This window comes from Furipterus horrens, unplaced genomic scaffold, assembly GCF_987537825.1.
Source record: "Furipterus horrens unplaced genomic scaffold, mFurHor1.1.pri manual_scaffold_2, whole genome shotgun sequence".
Lineage (NCBI taxonomy): Eukaryota > Metazoa > Chordata > Mammalia > Chiroptera > Furipteridae > Furipterus > Furipterus horrens.
Window position 1 is genome coordinate 194,277,866 of NW_028327172.1, and position 17,838 is coordinate 194,295,703.

General features: G+C 37.9%; 1 protein-coding gene across 1 annotated transcript in view; it reads right to left on the reverse strand.

The window, feature by feature from the left end:
* Positions 1-17,838, reverse strand: part of LOC150020232 (WD repeat-containing protein 19-like) — a 41,084-nt gene that overhangs the window by 1,411 nt on the left and 21,835 nt on the right. The window contains exons 10-19 of the mRNA XM_090267394.1: positions 14,615-14,685; positions 13,991-14,163; positions 13,790-13,904; positions 12,266-12,372; positions 11,443-11,565; positions 7,932-8,081; positions 4,005-4,152; positions 3,670-3,874; positions 1,260-1,419; positions 949-1,059 (exon numbers count right to left, since the gene is read on the reverse strand). Coding sequence (XP_090123520.1) covers positions 949-1,059; positions 1,260-1,419; positions 3,670-3,874; positions 4,005-4,152; positions 7,932-8,081; positions 11,443-11,565; positions 12,266-12,372; positions 13,790-13,904; positions 13,991-14,163; positions 14,615-14,685 — 1,363 coding nt within the window. The remainder of the gene's footprint in view (positions 1-948; positions 1,060-1,259; positions 1,420-3,669; positions 3,875-4,004; positions 4,153-7,931; positions 8,082-11,442; positions 11,566-12,265; positions 12,373-13,789; positions 13,905-13,990; positions 14,164-14,614; positions 14,686-17,838) is intronic.

Consider the following 17,838-nt stretch of genomic DNA (forward strand, 5'->3'; position numbering starts at 1 on the left):
CTCATTTAAAAATCTTTACAATAACCCTGTGAGCTAGCCCTGACTTGTGGCTCAGTTGATTGGAGGTTGCCCATTCGATTCCCGGTCAGGGCACAGGCCTGAGTTGCAGGTTCGGCCCCTGGTCAGGTGCTTACGATAGGCAACTGACTGATGTTTCTCTCTCAGGCCAATGTTTCTCTCCTCTCTCTCCCTCCCTTCTGCTCTTCCTAAATATAAATAAAATCTTTGAAAAAACCCTGCAGGCTAGAGAGTGTTATCCCTACTTTAAAGAGATGAGACCTAGGGCACGGGAAGATGAAATAACTTGTCTAAGTTTACGCAGAGCCAGGATTTGAACGCAGACATTTCTGGCTCTGAAGTCCACACAGCCACTTCTCTCTTCTTCCTTGTGCTGAACTAGGTTGTTCATTCTGTTCTAGTCCTTCCGCTGCTATGCTCACCTCTGGGAAACCAGTGATGATGCATTAGTCTGTAGCCCACCTTTGAATGCAGAGGAGAATTTCATACAACAAGTAAAAGATAAATGCGTATCAGTTTTCCCATTTGGAAAAGAGAGAAAATAAAAAGTACTACCTCATAAGATTGTTGTGAGGGCTAAATGAATTATAATATGTCAGGTGCTTAGAAAAGTACCTGGCATGTGTGAGCACTCAATAAATGGCGGCTGTTTTTATTTGTATGCATCTTGGTAAGTTATAGAATCTGTTCTCTTTGGACACATTTAGACTTTAAGTTATTTGGTAGTTACAATACCATGCCTTTTATGGCTCCACAGAATGCAGAATGAAAAAAAAAATTGAAGTTAATGAGTACTCAGGGGTTCTTAAAGCTGGAGTCTAAATTCTAGGAGGGGCAAGGCATGTGGTATCTGGTGCGAGAAATTTCAACCATGTGAAAGGGGAGACCCTCCTTTCCTTTCTTTCCTCCCCGCCTCGTGGGCTGCCATACCTCCAGAGCGGCGACAGGACAGCTGGAGGCGAGGTACAGGTCCTGAGCCAGGTTGAAATCCTTAGTGAACATGGCAAGATGTCCTGCCAAAAGATTGTAGTCCTCTATTCCCTAAAAATAAAAGCAGTTGTAATGAGAATATAAGGGTTTAATTTTTTTTTTTTTTTTTAAGATTTTGCTTAGTAAGAAGTGGTAATGTTGTAGCAATTAACTTGTTTATGAGTTCTGGAAGATTAACTACAGAAATTTACAATGTATGAATAAATACCATTTAAAACCTAACCTGATTATTCTCACCAGATGCTGTTTACCTTTATTTCTTCCAAGGACATCACCATGCCGGCATTTCCAATTGTCCGATAAACGCGGATCGCAAACTCCACTTCCATGTGGTGGAGACAGGCCAGGGCCAACTCATTCCAGGCAGCATGATCGCTCAGGGTCCGGCATATCTCCCATGCATCAGAAAACCTAGAATTGGAGTATGTAAGTTTTATCAGGAAGCTCTGTGTGCCCCCTAGTAGACAATTTTCAGATTATACATCATTTAAATGTCATGCCCTAGGTAAATTTTATAAAACATTTCATAGTCTGTAATCATTTCCAAGTTATGAAAAATTACATAAACTTTTCTTCCTTTTGTTGTACCAATGATTTTTCTTGAATTTCTTTTATTAATCTAAATCTACTCTGAGTAACCACCTTCCCCCATTAACAACTAATTCTGTTTATTTTTGGTTTATTTCATACACAAATGAAAATTAGTTTTGTTCTCACATAAGTCTAGTAAAATTAGTACTCTACTCCTATAAATTTGGGAGTTTAAAACAGGGGTCAGCAAACTATGGCCCACAGGCCAAGTCCAGTGAGCTGCCTGTGAGTGAGAATAGTTTGAGTGGAACGCAGCTACTCATCAGCCCGCCCGTTATGGATTGTCTCAGCAATTCTCCTGCGACAACAGCAGACTTAAGTAGTTGTGACAGAGACCCTACGGCCTTAGAGCATGAAATACATACCATTTAGCCCATAACAGAAAATGTTTGCTGACCATAAATGCCAATTAAACTTTTTATGGAACCTTTACATTAATGAATACATCATATTACACCTACTCATCTATTCACCTCTGGATTTTTCCTTCTAACTCACATTTATTGAACACCTATTATGTGCCAGGAACTGTGCTTGGAACCAAGATACAAAGATCAAACACACTGTCCTTCAGGTGTTGTAACTGGGGAAGGTGGAAGAAACAGATAAGTAAACAGATGACTGTAACATAGCACAATAGAAGTAACTGAGTGCTTACAATTTGTGAGTCTTTGTGCTAAGTACTATGTATAAATTCTCTCACTGGATTACCCTGACAACCCTACCCACTAGTATTATTATTTCTCCTTTATAGGTGAGGAAAGTGAGGATCTGAGGCCTTAAAAGACTAGCCCAAGTCACACAGTGGTAAATGATGAAGTTCTCTAAACCACTATGTACTTGTATATTGCACCCTGGCTCTGAGACAACACATCAGACTGCCAGTGGTTGGGGGGCTTCAGGGAAGGCTTCCTGGAGTAGGAGAGGGTCCCAGTGAATAGTGAGGAATGAAGAGTTACTACATATAGAGAGGGAAGAGCATTCCAGGAAGAGAGAGCATGTGTCAAGGCAAAGAATGAAAAATACTGGATTCAAGCGCCCGTGTAAGAGGGAGGAAGAAGAGGAGTGTGGAAGGCTGAGGCTGGCATTAAACCATCAAGAGCCTCGTATGTCATGCCGAGGTCCCCAAGGGGTAGGGATTTCTTCCTAAAGGCAATGGGAAGTCACTGAAAGATCTTCAGCCCAGAAATGAGAAGGTCAGGCTCCCATTTCCAAGTGTGTGAAGAATAGGTGAGACTGTAAGGAGGCTATCAGCCGAGAGAGCAGTCAGAAAGTAGTGACATTATAACACAGGACATTATTCCGAGTGAGGGACTGAGTTAAGACTGGGGAACATGGAGGGAGAAAAGGATCTGTGTGTGTGTGTGTGTGTGTGTGTAGATATGTGTGTTAGGACATGTGCATGTATGATTAGAATGGTAGAGAAAAGGGGGTTGGGGAAGACAACCAGTTGTCTTAAACAGGGCAAGTATGAGGAGCTACATATGACTAGTATGAAGTGGTAAACGCAGGTTTAAGTTGAAGATGCACATTTCGGAATCAGCCTTGTACAGATGGTATTGAAGTCATGCAAGCAGAGGAGATTCATGCAGGAAAAATAATTCAAGTGAGAAAAGAAGGAAGCTCATGGGACCCTCCCTGAGGAATGGCAACCTTTAAGAGATGGTCAGAAGAATGACAATCACAAAGAAATTCATAGTGGCCCTAAGATGTAAGAGAAAAAAAGCAGGAAGAAGACATCTCAAGCAAGGCAACATCAAACTTTATTATAATGAAATGAAGATATTGCTGAAATAACTGTTTTTATTAGAATTTCACAATAACTGCACCATCTGGGCGATTAGAAACCTTTTGGTTCTGAAGGGTTTTTCTCGGACTAAAGTCCCGATACTACACTATGACTTTCTTTAGAATTCATGCATGTTCTCATATTCATTATCTTATCTCAGCCTCGCAATAATCTTGCGAAGTAAATGAGGTAAATACTATTATCTCCATCTATTTTAATAGGGGTTGACCTTTAAAATCACAGAAGCAAATGAGCTGCATGAGAAGCATTTAAAACCCTACCTTTTCAGCAATAAAGTCTGTGTCAGCATTTGCCTCAGTTCATTAGGCCCCACATCTTTCAAACTGTCGAGAAAGCTGTGAGTGCCAAGGTAGATGTTGTTAACTTTCCCACTCTGTGTCTGGCAGGTCAGCTCTCCGTTATATAACAGCAGAGGCTTATGAGAGAAGGGAACTTTCGTGCCACCAGCGAAAATGACCTTGGATCCTATATTACAAAGAAAGGTATTTTAATGCTGAAAGGTAATCCTCAACACAAACAACAGAAAGGGATGTTTTAATTTCATTGCAATGGAAATTTATTTATCAACAAATGTACAAAAGAAGTGATTAAGTACCTTGTATAGTGTCCTTGTGAAAGACGTAAGTGTATACCTTATCATCATCATAAGCAATAAATACACCTTTATCGAATGGCCAGTTTTCCCAAAGAACACCTTTAATGGCTGGTGAAAAATCTGGAATCTCATATGTAGCATCATTAACCTATAAAATAGGATTTAAAGATTTGCCCCAAGTCTGTACATAAATCATTATCATTTGTCATGGTAGGAGCCTATTTGTAGCCTTAGCTGGCGACCCATATTCAACCCGACAACACTCAACCATAACAGGAAGGAAAATTTCTTTTCCCGTTCTTATACTAGGTCTGGCTTGAAAAAAGAGTTCTATGGAACATCAAGGGTTTCATCTAAAATTTGGTGAATTTGCAGGAAAAACTACAAGTCTGGACACAAAGCTTCAGGTTAAGGGGAAAAAAAAGGCTGAAGCTGCTTAATATGTCATAAAATTAAACTATGAATACCTGTGTTTAGAAATTTTTCAGTACTGGGCATAGAAATGCTCCAACTAGAGAAGAAACAGAAATTAACTCATATATGATTTCAAATTTAAATCAATTCCCCTGGCTTTGTCTTATTTAAAAAAATTTCTCTACAAAGTACTCTGATATAAAATGTACTGCTATAATAATATAAGCTATTAAAAAAAAAATCAATCCACCTATTCCTGTGAACTCAGGCAGGTAGGCTAATAAATATGCTGAATGTGGAGATGAGAAATGCCTGCTTCCTCCTTAATCTAGCTTCCTCTAAAATTAGGAATAAAATGTAAAATTCCTGCAAATGATAACTAATACTACAGAGTGGTGCTGTCCGGTGCAGTAGGCACTGTTTGAAATCCACAGGTGGCTACTGGGCTACTGAGCATTGAGAGGTGTCCAGTCCGAATTGAGATGTGTGCAGGTGTAAATGACACATTGGATCGCACCTAGTATCAAAAAAAAGTGTAAAAGTCTCATTGATAATTTTTTATATTGATTACATACTGAAATGATAATATTGAATTAAATGTATTATTAAAATTAATTTTACCTGTTTCTTTTTAACTTTAAAAAAATGTAGCTGGTGGACAATTAAAAATTATGTAGTGGTTCAAATTATATTTCCATTGGATAGTGCTGCTTACCAGGAATTGTACCAATTACTTATATAGGTAACCTTTGATTCTAACCTCACAGTCTGTAAGACAGACACTATATTGTTATGCTCATGATGAAGAAACTGAGGCACAGAGAAATTTCCCCTAAGTCACACAGCTAGTAAGCTGAAGAGCCAGGATTTGCAGTCAGGCAGTGTGGCTCCCGTGTTTGATTCTAAGCACGAGTTTAGACTGACTTTCAGTTTGTAAGGACCGCACACCAGTGCCAGTGGGCTGGTGGTAGAATTGTTTTTTTTAAGGGTAACCATTTGTTGAGTGCTTATTCTGTGTACTAACAGCTTTATGTGCATCATCCATTTGATTTTTATACAACAACCTACAAAGTAGGTACTAGAACTGAGTTCATTTTATAGATGGGAAAACTGGGATGCCAATCAAAGTGAGAGCTCGGGAGGAAGCCACTCTGGGCTCATACCAATGATGTCATTGGTTGGCTATGTGATCTTGGACAGGTTATCATCTTTTCTATGCCTTAGTTTCTTCACCTATAAAATGGCAATAATACGAGTATTTTTCTCTAGGGATTGCTATAAGGATTGAAAGAAATCCCTGCTATATGTAAAGAGTACTCAGTACAGAAATATTAGTTGTTATTATTATTAATCTTAAATTAAGGTCTGTGTTTAACTACCGCACTCTACTGCCTCTCTCAAGGGCAACATGTTTATAAGCTTTATAGAATATATCTCAGTTCATCCTTCATGGGCATATAAGGAGTGACGGGTATACAGACTGTTTTATTAGGGCATGTGTAAGAAAAAAAGTCACCTCTCCCAGTTGTAATGTACAACACGAGTCACTTCCTTACTATCCACACAGTGAGGAATAGTAGGTTGAATAAATATATATGTGAAAGTAAATGTCAAATTTAAGAATTTTAAATAATAGTTGTAGTCTGAATAGTTATATATTTGCATATATGTACATCACAGGAGCAATGCTTCTCTCAAATTATTTGGTGTAGAAAATTAGGCTGCAATACTAGCACAGGATGACAGGGCGGGTGTTCAAGTCACGAAGCGTACAGCGCTCTGGTCAGGAGTCCAAGGGCCTTGGCGCGACTTCCTGCTGTGCCCGAGGCCACGGGGAAAGGTCTGCACCACAGCCCATCTTTCTCCTCCCTTCCAAGCTGGTCTCACTCATAGAAAAGGCTCCCCTGTGATATCTTGCCCAACCACATAAGAGTCTAACCTACCAATAAAATCTTAATTTGAATAAAAACAAACAACCATCTATCTACAGGTTGGGTGAGGGAGAGCCTACACTCTCATGGAGTCCTTCCCTGTGTGGACTTTGTTTTACCAGTGTGTTTTTTTCTTAATACCTGAGTTGCAGGTTAGGTCTGGAAAAGGGGGTGGGGACGAGCAGCAACAAGTGAGATAATTCTGGACGTTGAGGGGTCTCAGGGGGTAAAGAGGGCAGGGCTTTAACTAACATTCGCTACCTGTTCCTGATGATATACTTGGGCGGAGCTCACACTAGCCTCTTTAACAGAAATTATCAAGGAAAAAGAAAAAGAAAGATGTAACAAGTTGCTTAGGCAGGCCTTACCCTTTGCCCTTTCTCTAGCAGTCAGACTGCAGTGCTGACTAACTCCCGTCAGATACTGATTGACCTCCAGCCCTTCTGTGTAACCTAAGCAGCGGTTTCCACCTGCGGTGACCCCACTGGGGAAACAAGGCAGCTCTGCCCCCTCACACCCTGTTACAGGAAGGACAGCTGCACGAGAGTGAGCTCAAGGTTATCTTTACGTTTATATCATTTTTCCTCATTGGTGGGGTGACTGGGAGAGAGGCATTGAGTTGAGTAAGAGCTAGCACATTAAAAAGTTTGCATAAATAATCAAGTCACTCCTGTGGAAACCTGTTACATCTGTCAAAGAAAGAAAGAAAAGGAAAAACGAAGGGAAGAGGAAGGAAAAAAGAAAGGAAGGGAGGGAGAGAGAGAGAGGGAAAGAAAGGAAGGAAGTCTTAGTATCTAGGGAGGTGCATAACAAGGCAAAAGCTGTCTTCATGGAAATGTGTCTTCTCTAAGGTGAAGCACAGACACTTGGGGACCAGCGGCTCAGGGCGGCCAAGAGCAGCTGTAGGTCCTGTGAACTGTGACCAAGAACATACCAAATCATTCACTGGATACCAGAAATAAATAAAACTCCAAGTATAGTAAATGATGTAAAAACACATTTTCTAAATCTGTTTTCAAAATGTTAAAGATGTGTAAAATTAAGAGTAACTAAAATGGGTCTATCTGTTTTTAATCCTCTAATACAAAAATACACTTTCTTTATATTCAGGATCTTTAAGGGAAGAAGAAAAGCAATCGAGGTGGGGGAAAGGGACAGGGTGTCATCCCAGCCCTCTGAAGCGTACTGCATACCTGGAGAGAAAAGCCATGTACGTGATGATACACTGTAATATTGTAATAAATAAGGTTAAGAGTGGTACAGAAGGTAACTGTTTTTCCCCAAAAAAATCTCTGGGGCTGGTTGCAGTAAATAAGGTTAAAAGTGAAACAGAATATAACTGTTTTATTCCCCTAAAAAAAAAAAAGTCTCTGGGGCTGATACTATGAAAAATGAAAGAAAAATGGAAAAAAGTTTTCTCGATGTAAATAGTCATGAAATAGATCACAAACATCATAACAAAGTGCTATAATCATTGGCTCTGTTTACAAGAAAGTAAGTTTATGTATAAAACATTTTAAAAATACTTTTCTTCGTATGTTGCATTTTTTAAAAACATGCATTCAAACTTTTCTAGACTTACTGGACAATAGACAAATCCATCACTTTTTTCATCAATGAAAACTAATCTGGTCCCATTTGGGTCAGGAAAAATCTTTTTCACACCAACAGGATGTCGATAATCATCAACGAATTGCCAGTCTTCAATGTAGAAATACTGAATGACGCCAGTCTAAGAAAAAGTCCAGTCAGAGAAACACAGGTTGTCAAGAAAACAATGACTTTCAGCAATTTAAGTTAAACATACTTTCTACTTTAAAGAGAAAAAAAAATCATATTTTTGATGAAGGAAGAGTCTAAGAACAACGTTTACTATATTTGCAAGGTAGAGGCAGAAGAAAATAAATGAGAAGTACATGTGATTCAACAGTCTATCAATTCTCATATTCTTAGTGATATTAAAGCTTGATTTTCAGATTTTCCAGTTGAATTAAAGAAACACCGTTATTGTTTAAGAGTAAACATATTATTTTAAATATTTTTGTTATTAATTTACAAATTAGAAAATTAAGTTTAAAATAAAAAGAAACCAAAAACCCACCTGATACAATCAATTGTATTTCTATAGATTAACAATGAACATGTAGACAACAAAATTTTAAAATATGATACCACTTATAATCACTTAAAAAATGAAATACCTCAGTGTAAGTTTAACAGAACATGCACAGGACTTGTATGCTAACAACTACAAATACCAATGCAAAAATCAAAGAGGCTCAGAATAAAAGGGGAGGTATACTGTGTTCATGGATTGGCATCACAGTAAACATGCTAATTCTCCCCAACTGATATACAGGTCTAACTTGATTCCAATAAAAATCTAAACATGATTTTTTGTAGATACAGACAAGGTTACTTTAAAATTCATATGGGATGGCAAAGAACCTGAACAGCTAAAACTATTTTGAAAAAAAAAATAAAGTGGGAAAATTAGTCTATTCAATTTTAAGACTTTTTTTTTCTTAATAACTACAGTAATCAAGACTGCATAGTACTGGTGGAGGATCAGACACACAGATCATTGAAACAGAAAAGAAAAACCAGAGATAGACCTATATAGGTATGTCTAACTAATTATTTTTTTTGTTTTAAGACTCCTTCATTTTTGTTTTTTAATATCAGCCTATTGAGAATAACTCACATACCATATAAGTCACCCACTTAAAATGTACAAGTCCCTGGTTTTTAGCATATTCACATAGTTGTACAACACTCGGCAATTTATAATATTTCATCACCTCAAAAAGAAACCCTATTTAGTAATGAATCCCCATTTTCCCCAATCTCCCCAGCCTGTCTCTTTAGATTTGCCTATTCTGGACATTTTATATAAATGGAATCATACAATATGTGGCCTTCTGTGACTGCCTTCTTTTATTTAATATAATGGAGAATATATAAAGAACTCTCAAAGCTCAATAATAAGAAAATAAACCAATTAAGAAATAATAAAAAAATCTGAACACTTCACTAAAGATATTCAGATAGCAAATAAGCACAGAGATGCCTCTACATCATTAGTCCATTAGTGAAATGCAAATTAAAATCACAATGAGATATCACTACACACTCATTAGAGTAGCCGTTTGTGAGGATATAGAGGAACTGGAACCCTTATACAGTGTTGACAGGAATGTAAAACGGTACGACCAAGTGAGAGAGCAGGTTGTCAATTTCTCAAAAGGTTAAACATACACATGCCATATCATGTAGTCATTCCACTTCTAGGTATTCTTATCTAAGATAGAAGAAAGCATATGGCCACACAAAAGCTTAAACACAAATAATTATAGCAGCTTTATTTGTAAATATCCCAAACTGGAAAGAACTCCAATGTCCATCTATCGATTCATGGAGGAGCAAATTATGATATATGAAGACTAGACTATGTAATATTATTCAGCAAGAAAAAAGACTGAACTGCTGACACACACCACCACAACACGGATGAATCTCAAAATAATTACACGAAAGCCAGACACAAAGGGGTGCCTAATATACGATTCCATTTACATAAAACTCTAGAATTAACAGTGACAGAAACCCCTCAGTGTGGGGGCACAGGAAGGAGGGATGGTAAAAGGGCATGAGAAAACTTTGGGAGGTGACAAATATGTTCACTATTTTGACTGAGTTGATGGTATTTCACAGGTGTATACCTATGTCAAAACTTATCAAATTGTAAACTTTAAATTGTGTAGTTTATTGTATATCAATTATACTTCAATAAAGCTGCTAAAACCCCCAGTATTTTCAGAAGCACGTAAGAATGAGATACAGCATATGAAACAAAATTTTTGTCACTCTGTGTGGTGACGGATGTTAACTAGACTTACTGTGGTGATCATTTCGTAATACGTACAAATATCAAATCATGATGCTGTGCACCTGAAACTAACATAATGCTATGCCAATTATATTTCAATTTTAAAAAATGAATGAGACAGATAAACACTGCTTTATTGATAGACTACTACACTTTGTGTTCTTACTTCAAAATGCCATGTGGCGTAGTGGAAAAAGCAGATTTCCCATCAGGAAATCTTGCTTGTTCAAGTTCCACCTGTGCCACAAACTTACTATCCTCTCAATCTTCAGTGTGCTTATCTCTAAAACTTCCCTGCTCGTTTTATGGAGTTAATGAGATAAGTGAGATCAGGCTTTATAATGTCAGGTGTCACACAAATGTATTTAATATTATCGACCATATCCCTCACTACTTCACCTGATACCCCAGACTTCCCCTACTGGTGTAAATTAGCACAAAGACGGATTATTTCAGGTCAAACTTCAACTTATAAATCCTCTCTTATGGCAAGAAGCATGTTTTAAACATACTCTTTTTTAAAAAACCATTTAATGGGAGAAAATGGAATGTTTAAAATGGTGAAAGTTGTTTTTATAACGTGGAAAATGATAGCTTTCCTACCAACTTGACTGAATTTAGAGACTGAACGACATAAAAGGTAGGATGAGCTTTTAGAAAATCTTTGAGAACTTGTTACAAATATCAGATACTATTACTGTAACTATGCTTTATGTCCATGCGGCTCACGTAATATTTAGAGGGTTAGGGTATTGGTGGGTCAAGGACCACCAGACTGAAGGAGTGGGATTCTCAATATTCTATTAACTTTAATACTTATTAAATGCCTACTGAATCTAGATCTGAAGTTGAATGAGGTGTCTTATATTCATCATCAGATTAAGTCATTAAAGCATCTACACAAGGAAAATGAGGCTCGGAGAGATTATGCAGCAACGAGCAAGTAAAAGACCTGATATTTAAACCCAGATTTTCTAGACTCCAATGTTTGCCCTTTTTATTATGGTCTCAAAATTGCTTATAAACACAAAAGCACTCAATACTAGCAAATCATGCCACCTATGTGCGCTACACATATTTATTTGTAATAGTTATGTTTTCATATACTATGTGATACACATTTATATACATATGTGAGAAATGTTGTTACAAAGTAAAAATTAGAAATTGCCCTCCATTGTAGAGTAAAGAGGACAGTACGTACATCTGTGCCGTAGACGAGGAAATCACTAGTTAAGGCGTGACATAAAATACGGCACTTATCATCCACTGCTGGGAACAGTCGAGTCTCACGTTCTTCTTGAGTATCCAAGAGTTCATTTTCTATCTAAAACAAAGGATAACAGTGGTTCATAGATTAATTTGAGTAAACCTAGTCTGCAATGTCTAGTGGGTAGGCGAGGATCTTTTCCTTTAGCTCCATGAAACCAGACTCACCAGACTGCCAGAGACCAGTTTACACAGAAAGATATCAGACAGGATCCACAGCTTGTGAGCAGGGTAGCACTAGACATCCCTCTTTATTGGGAATAGTCTTCACGGGCTCTGAAGCCATCTAGAGACTAATCCCTTTGGCTTCCCAGAAGCAAAGAGCCAAGAAATAGATGTGGAACATGCCCTGGTTTAGAAGCCATATCTTTCACGGCCAATATCTCTTGAACAACTCAAGAGGCATAGTTTCAGGGATCGCCACAAGCAACATGACCTAAGTGTATGAGTGAGTGCCTTCCAGGAAACCCAGATGTATTGCATTCCCATCATTTTTTATAGTTTATTTATACTTTCTAGATACAGTTACAAACAAGGTCATTTTTACCATGAGCAATGTTGTAAGTAGCACAGTTGATAAACTGTCAGGTTTCTTGGGAACAGAGTAAAGATTTTTGTTAATCCTTTATTCACACCTGGCTTTCTAGCCAGTCTGTACATGGTTGGTTTCTGACCAAAGTTCTTAATAATAAGAATGTTCATCATCATCATCACTAAGTTAACAGAGCAGGCCTGCAGGACATCAAAATTATACTGACCAAATGTAACTGAACTTTGCCTTCGAAAAGTGCGGCAGCGTAGTCTGAGTGAAGGCAAACACTCGCGACTGTCCCCAGGTATTCCACATCTTTCAATTTTTTAACACCTTTAACAATCAAAAAGAACAAATAGCACATTAAAATATGAATAAAATTATATAAATATTTGCAAATAATTTTAAATGGGCATCTTTGCAAGAATATTCTGAACCAAAATTTTTATTTCAGCCATCATAAAGAAAATCCTAGTTGCCATATAAATTTGCCTTCAGGAATTCCATGTTTCTCATGAAACAAAGTAATAGAAAATAAAGTCACATGCAAAACAACCAAATATTAAATCTTGGTGACAATAAGCTTGACCGTGTACTCTGTCTGAGAATAATGCTCAGGCTTGCTCTATTGCTGAGGGCTATCTGACCTCCTGTGGGGTAAGGAAGGGATGGGGGAGGGGAGGCAGAGGGGAAGAAAAAGCAAGGTTCCCTTCAGATGCTAATAGTCATTATTCAAACAATAAAATCGGGGAGGGAAACAGCTTTTATTAAATACCTACCGGACCAAGGAGTACATAAGAAAGTCACTGTGCAAAGGCAGAGCACAAATTTTAATTTTCCACACGACTCCTTACAAGTAGAAGAATCCTCCTTTTCCACATGAGTAACCCAAGACACAAAGGGGTTACAGAATTTGTCTAACTAAATGAGGCAGAAGGGAAATTTGAACCCAGAGCCTAATTCTAAAAACCATACTCTACCCCTTATACCAAGCTGTCTTCACTACTAAGATAAAGAACAAAACCTTTCCAAAAATTATGCAAAAACTTTAGAAGCTTCATAAAACTCTTTAAACTAAGAAAGACATGTCTGAAGGAAGAAAGTGGAAGACTTGGTCTTTAAAGACCCTCTGCTCACCTCCACAAGTTAGATCTTCTGCTTTTCCCCTAACGAAGCTATATTAACCTCCCCATTCCCCTGCATTCAGAGGTTGCTTAAGGTTTAAACTGTGGAACTCAGGGAGACTTTGACCGGTTCCTGGGTCGATAACTTGTGACCTACTCCTCAAACAACAGTTTTGGGAAAACTATAGATAACATCTCAGTTCAATGTTTATCGTTCTTCATAGAAAGGAATAATAATTTACAAGCTTACTTTGCAAAAAAACAATGGAGACTCAACACCACCCCTGACGCTTGTGACCTGAATAGTGCCTTAGAATGTACTTGAAACCTTATCAAGAGACTGAAGACCTAAGGAATTTACCTTAACTCCCCTCCCACTCCTCTTCTCCTGCTTAAAAATCCTTAACCTAGTCCAGCAGGTAAAATAGAGTTGAGGCATTGATAAGTCTCGCATCTTCTTGGTTGACGCCTTCTTGATCAATAAATCTTTCCTTACACCAAGCTGACATTTTGACTTTTGGTCTTTTGAAGTATATGGCACATGACCCAGAGTTTGAGAACAAGTGCTTCCCAAATAAGATAAGAAATTATATGCTAGGTAAGAAAACAACTGGATTTAGACTTGCCATTCTCTCCCAGGACATAAAACCAAGCTCGATTATTCATTCCCACAGCCAGGTGATAAAGTCCTACTGCTACAAAGGTGGGTTCCACGTCAACAGAAACTGTGATCGGCAGCTCCTATAATATAGAAAAGTTACTAGTAAACCAACTGCTAAAACGACTTTGAGTTTATTAATAAAATAAAAGTAACACAATTTTCATACTCCTTCAACAGGGTTGGCTACGGTGACTTCAAGAAGGGAGGTCAGGTATGCAACCCTTGTGCTGCAGGCATCCCCAAGTATGGGAAGCTTGGTCAGGAAGACATGGAGGGAGCCCCTTTGGGTAGACAGTGCCAGCAACTGGCCATCATCTGTCCAGGACAAGGTACCCAACCCTGAAATAATTTACAAAACAAAGGATTATTAAAAAACAAATACACTGTTGCAGATAAACAAGCAAATTATTTTCCCTTATGCTACCAGAGGCATAAAAATCTCCAAAATTTTTTAAGTGTAAAGAGTCTTTATTTAGACTAGGAAATTCACCATGGGTTGACATATGAACATAAGCACTAATTTGTTCAATACTGACTTAAAGGGAATGTGTATCAGAACTTAGATTTTATCATTGTAATTGGGATAAAATTCACTATGTCTTTGGATCAAAGTGAACTTCTAGTCAAGGAGTATGACTCAACATAATTACTAAAATAAGGAGGCTATTTTAGGAAACTCTAGTGATGGGTGTTAATAGTATTCCTCCTACAAAAGATGTAAACCATACAATAACAAACACACTACTCTGTAATTGGGATGATAAAATGTCTACTTCAGAAAAATCAGTACCTTTAATTTCATCATCTAGGTTGATTATAGCATACATGTCTTTTAATTCTGCCAAGTCATGGATTTTAATGCTAAAAAACAAAAATAAAAAACAAAATTAAACATGAGCTTCAAGTAAAATTGTTTCTGTTCACAATTATAAGCTATACATACTTAATTTCTCTATTTATAATAAACATTTAGACTACCTTCAAGCAGAATATAGAAATCGCACATATAAGAACTCTCCCCTCTATATTGTAGTTGTCTTATATATTGCATCTTCATGCAATGAACACACTATCAGAGAATATTATAATTCTTCCTTTCAGTGGCCACATATACATTAAGGATCTCAAAACTTAAAAATACCCCATTATATTTACCCAGGCTCTACCATTTCTATTGCTCTTTTTTGACAGAAGGAAATTTGAGAGCCTCAAATTCTGTCATCTGTTCTCTTCTGTCTAAAGAACTTTCTTCAGCAATTGTTTTAGAGCCGGTCTGCTAGCAATAAATTCTCTTCATCTGGGAATGGTTTTATTCCTTTATTACTGATGGATATTTTCACTCGATACAGAATTTCAGTTTATAGTTCTCTTCCTTTGGCACTTTAAGAATGTGACACTTCCTTCTGTCCTCTGTGGTTTAATATGAGAAATCCAGTCATTCAAAATGTTGCTCCCTGGCTGCTTTCAAGGCTTTTTCTTTGTCCTGGTTTTTAGCAGTTTGTTTATGATGTATCTGGGACCAGATTCCTTTTGGATTTATCGTTTTGGAGATTTTCTGAGCTTCTGTAATATGTAGGTTTATGTCTTTTGCCAAATGTGAAAAGTTTCCAGCCATTATTTCTAAGACTTTTATGACACAAACATTATACCTTTTGGCATTATTTCAGTCCCTGAGGCTCTGTTCATTTTTTTCCAATCTTTTTCTCTGTGTTGAGATTGAATATTTCTACTTGTCTATCTCCGAGCTCACTGACTCTCTACTCTGTGATCTCCATTCTGCTATTAATTGTATATTTCAGTTCTTAAATTTCCATTTGGTTCTTCTGTATAGGTTCTATTTCTCTTCTGAAACTGTTTCCATTTGTTTGGAGAATGCTAGTCTCTACCTCTAAAAGCATTTTTATAATAGCTGCCGTCTTTATCCTCTTGGCCTTGGCTTCTTTTGATTGCCTTTTCACAGTGAGTTGAAATTTTCCTGATTCTTTGTATGTCAAGTAATTTGGGTTATATTCTGGACATTTTGAATATTATGTTATGAGGCTCTCTGTCTTGCTTAAATCCCAAGGAGAAAGTTTATTATTATTAAAGCAGGCAATCAACCCAGATGGGTTAAGGCCGCAAATTTCAACCAGCCTTCTGTGGGTTATGGTTTCAATGTCAGTTCCATTTTCAAAGCCTTTGTGGTGGTATTTGGATGTGGCCCTATGTGGTCACTCAGTGGCCAGTATAGAACCTGGGCTATGACCTATCCCTTAGTTCAGTTCTCAAAGTCTTTGGTATGTGTTTAGGGTGAGATACATATACACAGCTTAGGGGTAAATCTGGGAGTTCATAAATACCTTTATAGGGCTATTTTCCAGAGCTCCTTTCTCTCTGGGATCTACCTGGTATTTTTCAGCTTCCTGGGGCTTCCCTTTTTGGTTCTCCAGCTGGAACCTGGGGCTCTAGTTACCATGTTTTGCCTTGTATTTCCCACAACTGCACCAGTGCCTGTGGCCAAGCATGGAGAGGACAGAGAGAAAACAAAGCAACAGGAGCTTGTCCTGCCTTTTGGGCACCATAGCTCCCCCAATTAGAGGAAGGTTACCCTCTATCTGAGTTTTAGGTGCCTGTGGGTCCTTGCAAACATTGCCATGGTTCCCGCTGCCATGGTGAGATTGCTTGGTTGCTAGGACACGAGAGAACAAAGAACAAGAGAGAAAACTGATGGATCTCCCCACCTCTCTCTGAGTGTTAGGAGTTCTCTTTCCTGCCACTTGAGCCAGAACTAGAGAGGTTCTCTCAGAGCTCCTCTGTCTATGCTCTGGTGCACAGTTCTGGATTTCAGGCTGCCTTGAATCCTGAGACTGGGAGACAAATGGGAGACTCAACACTAGTTGTCGCACTTCAAATTCTGGTATTCTTAGTCATTCTGCCTGCTACTATTTACTTTTCAGAGTCCTTAAATAGCTGTTCTATGCATTCTGTACAGGTTTTATAGCTGTATTCAGTGAGAGACGGGGTGGAATATGCTTACTCCATTACCCAGGACTGCCTATTTTATTATTTTATTTTTAAGTATATTTTATTGATTATGTTATTACAGTTGTCCCAATTTTCCCTTTTGCCCACCTTCCACCCAGTAACCCCCTTTCCCTTCACCAATCCCCCCCACCCCTTAGTTGATGTCCATGGGTCATTCATATAAGTTTTTTGGCGTCTCCATTTCCTATGCTATTCTTAACATCCCCCTGTCTATTTTGTACCTACCAATTATGCTTCTTAATCCTTGCACCATTTCCATTTTCTCCCTTCCCCTGTGCCACTGATAATCCTCCAAATGATCTCCATACCTATGATTCTGTTCCTGTTCTGGTTGTTTGCCTACTTTATTTTTTTAAATTCAATAGTTGATAGTTGTGAATTTGTTGCCTTTTTAATGCTCATAGTTTTGATCTTCTTTTTCTTAAATAAGTCCCTTTGACATTTCATATAATAATGGCTTGGTGATGATAAACTTCTTTAGCTTTATCTTGTCTGGGAGGCACTTTATCAGTCCTTGCATTCTAAATGATAGCTTTGCTGGATAGAGTAATCTTGGTTGTAGGTCCTTGCTTTTCATCACTTTGAATACTTTTTGCCAGTCCCTTCTTGCCTGCAGTTTCTTTTGAGAAATCAGCTGACAGTCTTATTGGAACTCCTTTGTAGGTAACTCTCTGTTTTTCTCTTGCTGCTCTTAAGATTCCCTCTTTATCTTCAGCCTTTGGCATTTTAGTTATGATGTGTCTTGGTGTGGTCCTCTTTGGGTCTAGATTGTTTGGGACTCTGTGCTTCCTGGACTTGTATGTCTATTTCCTTCGCCAAATTAGGGAAGTTTTCCTTCATTATTTTTTCAAATACGTTTTCAATTTCTTGCCCTTCCTCTTCTTCTGGCATCCCTATGATTCAGATGTTGGCACTTTTGAAGATGTCCCAGAGTCTTTTTGTACTATCCTTGTTTTTTTGAATTCTTGTTTCTTCTTACTGTTCTGGTAG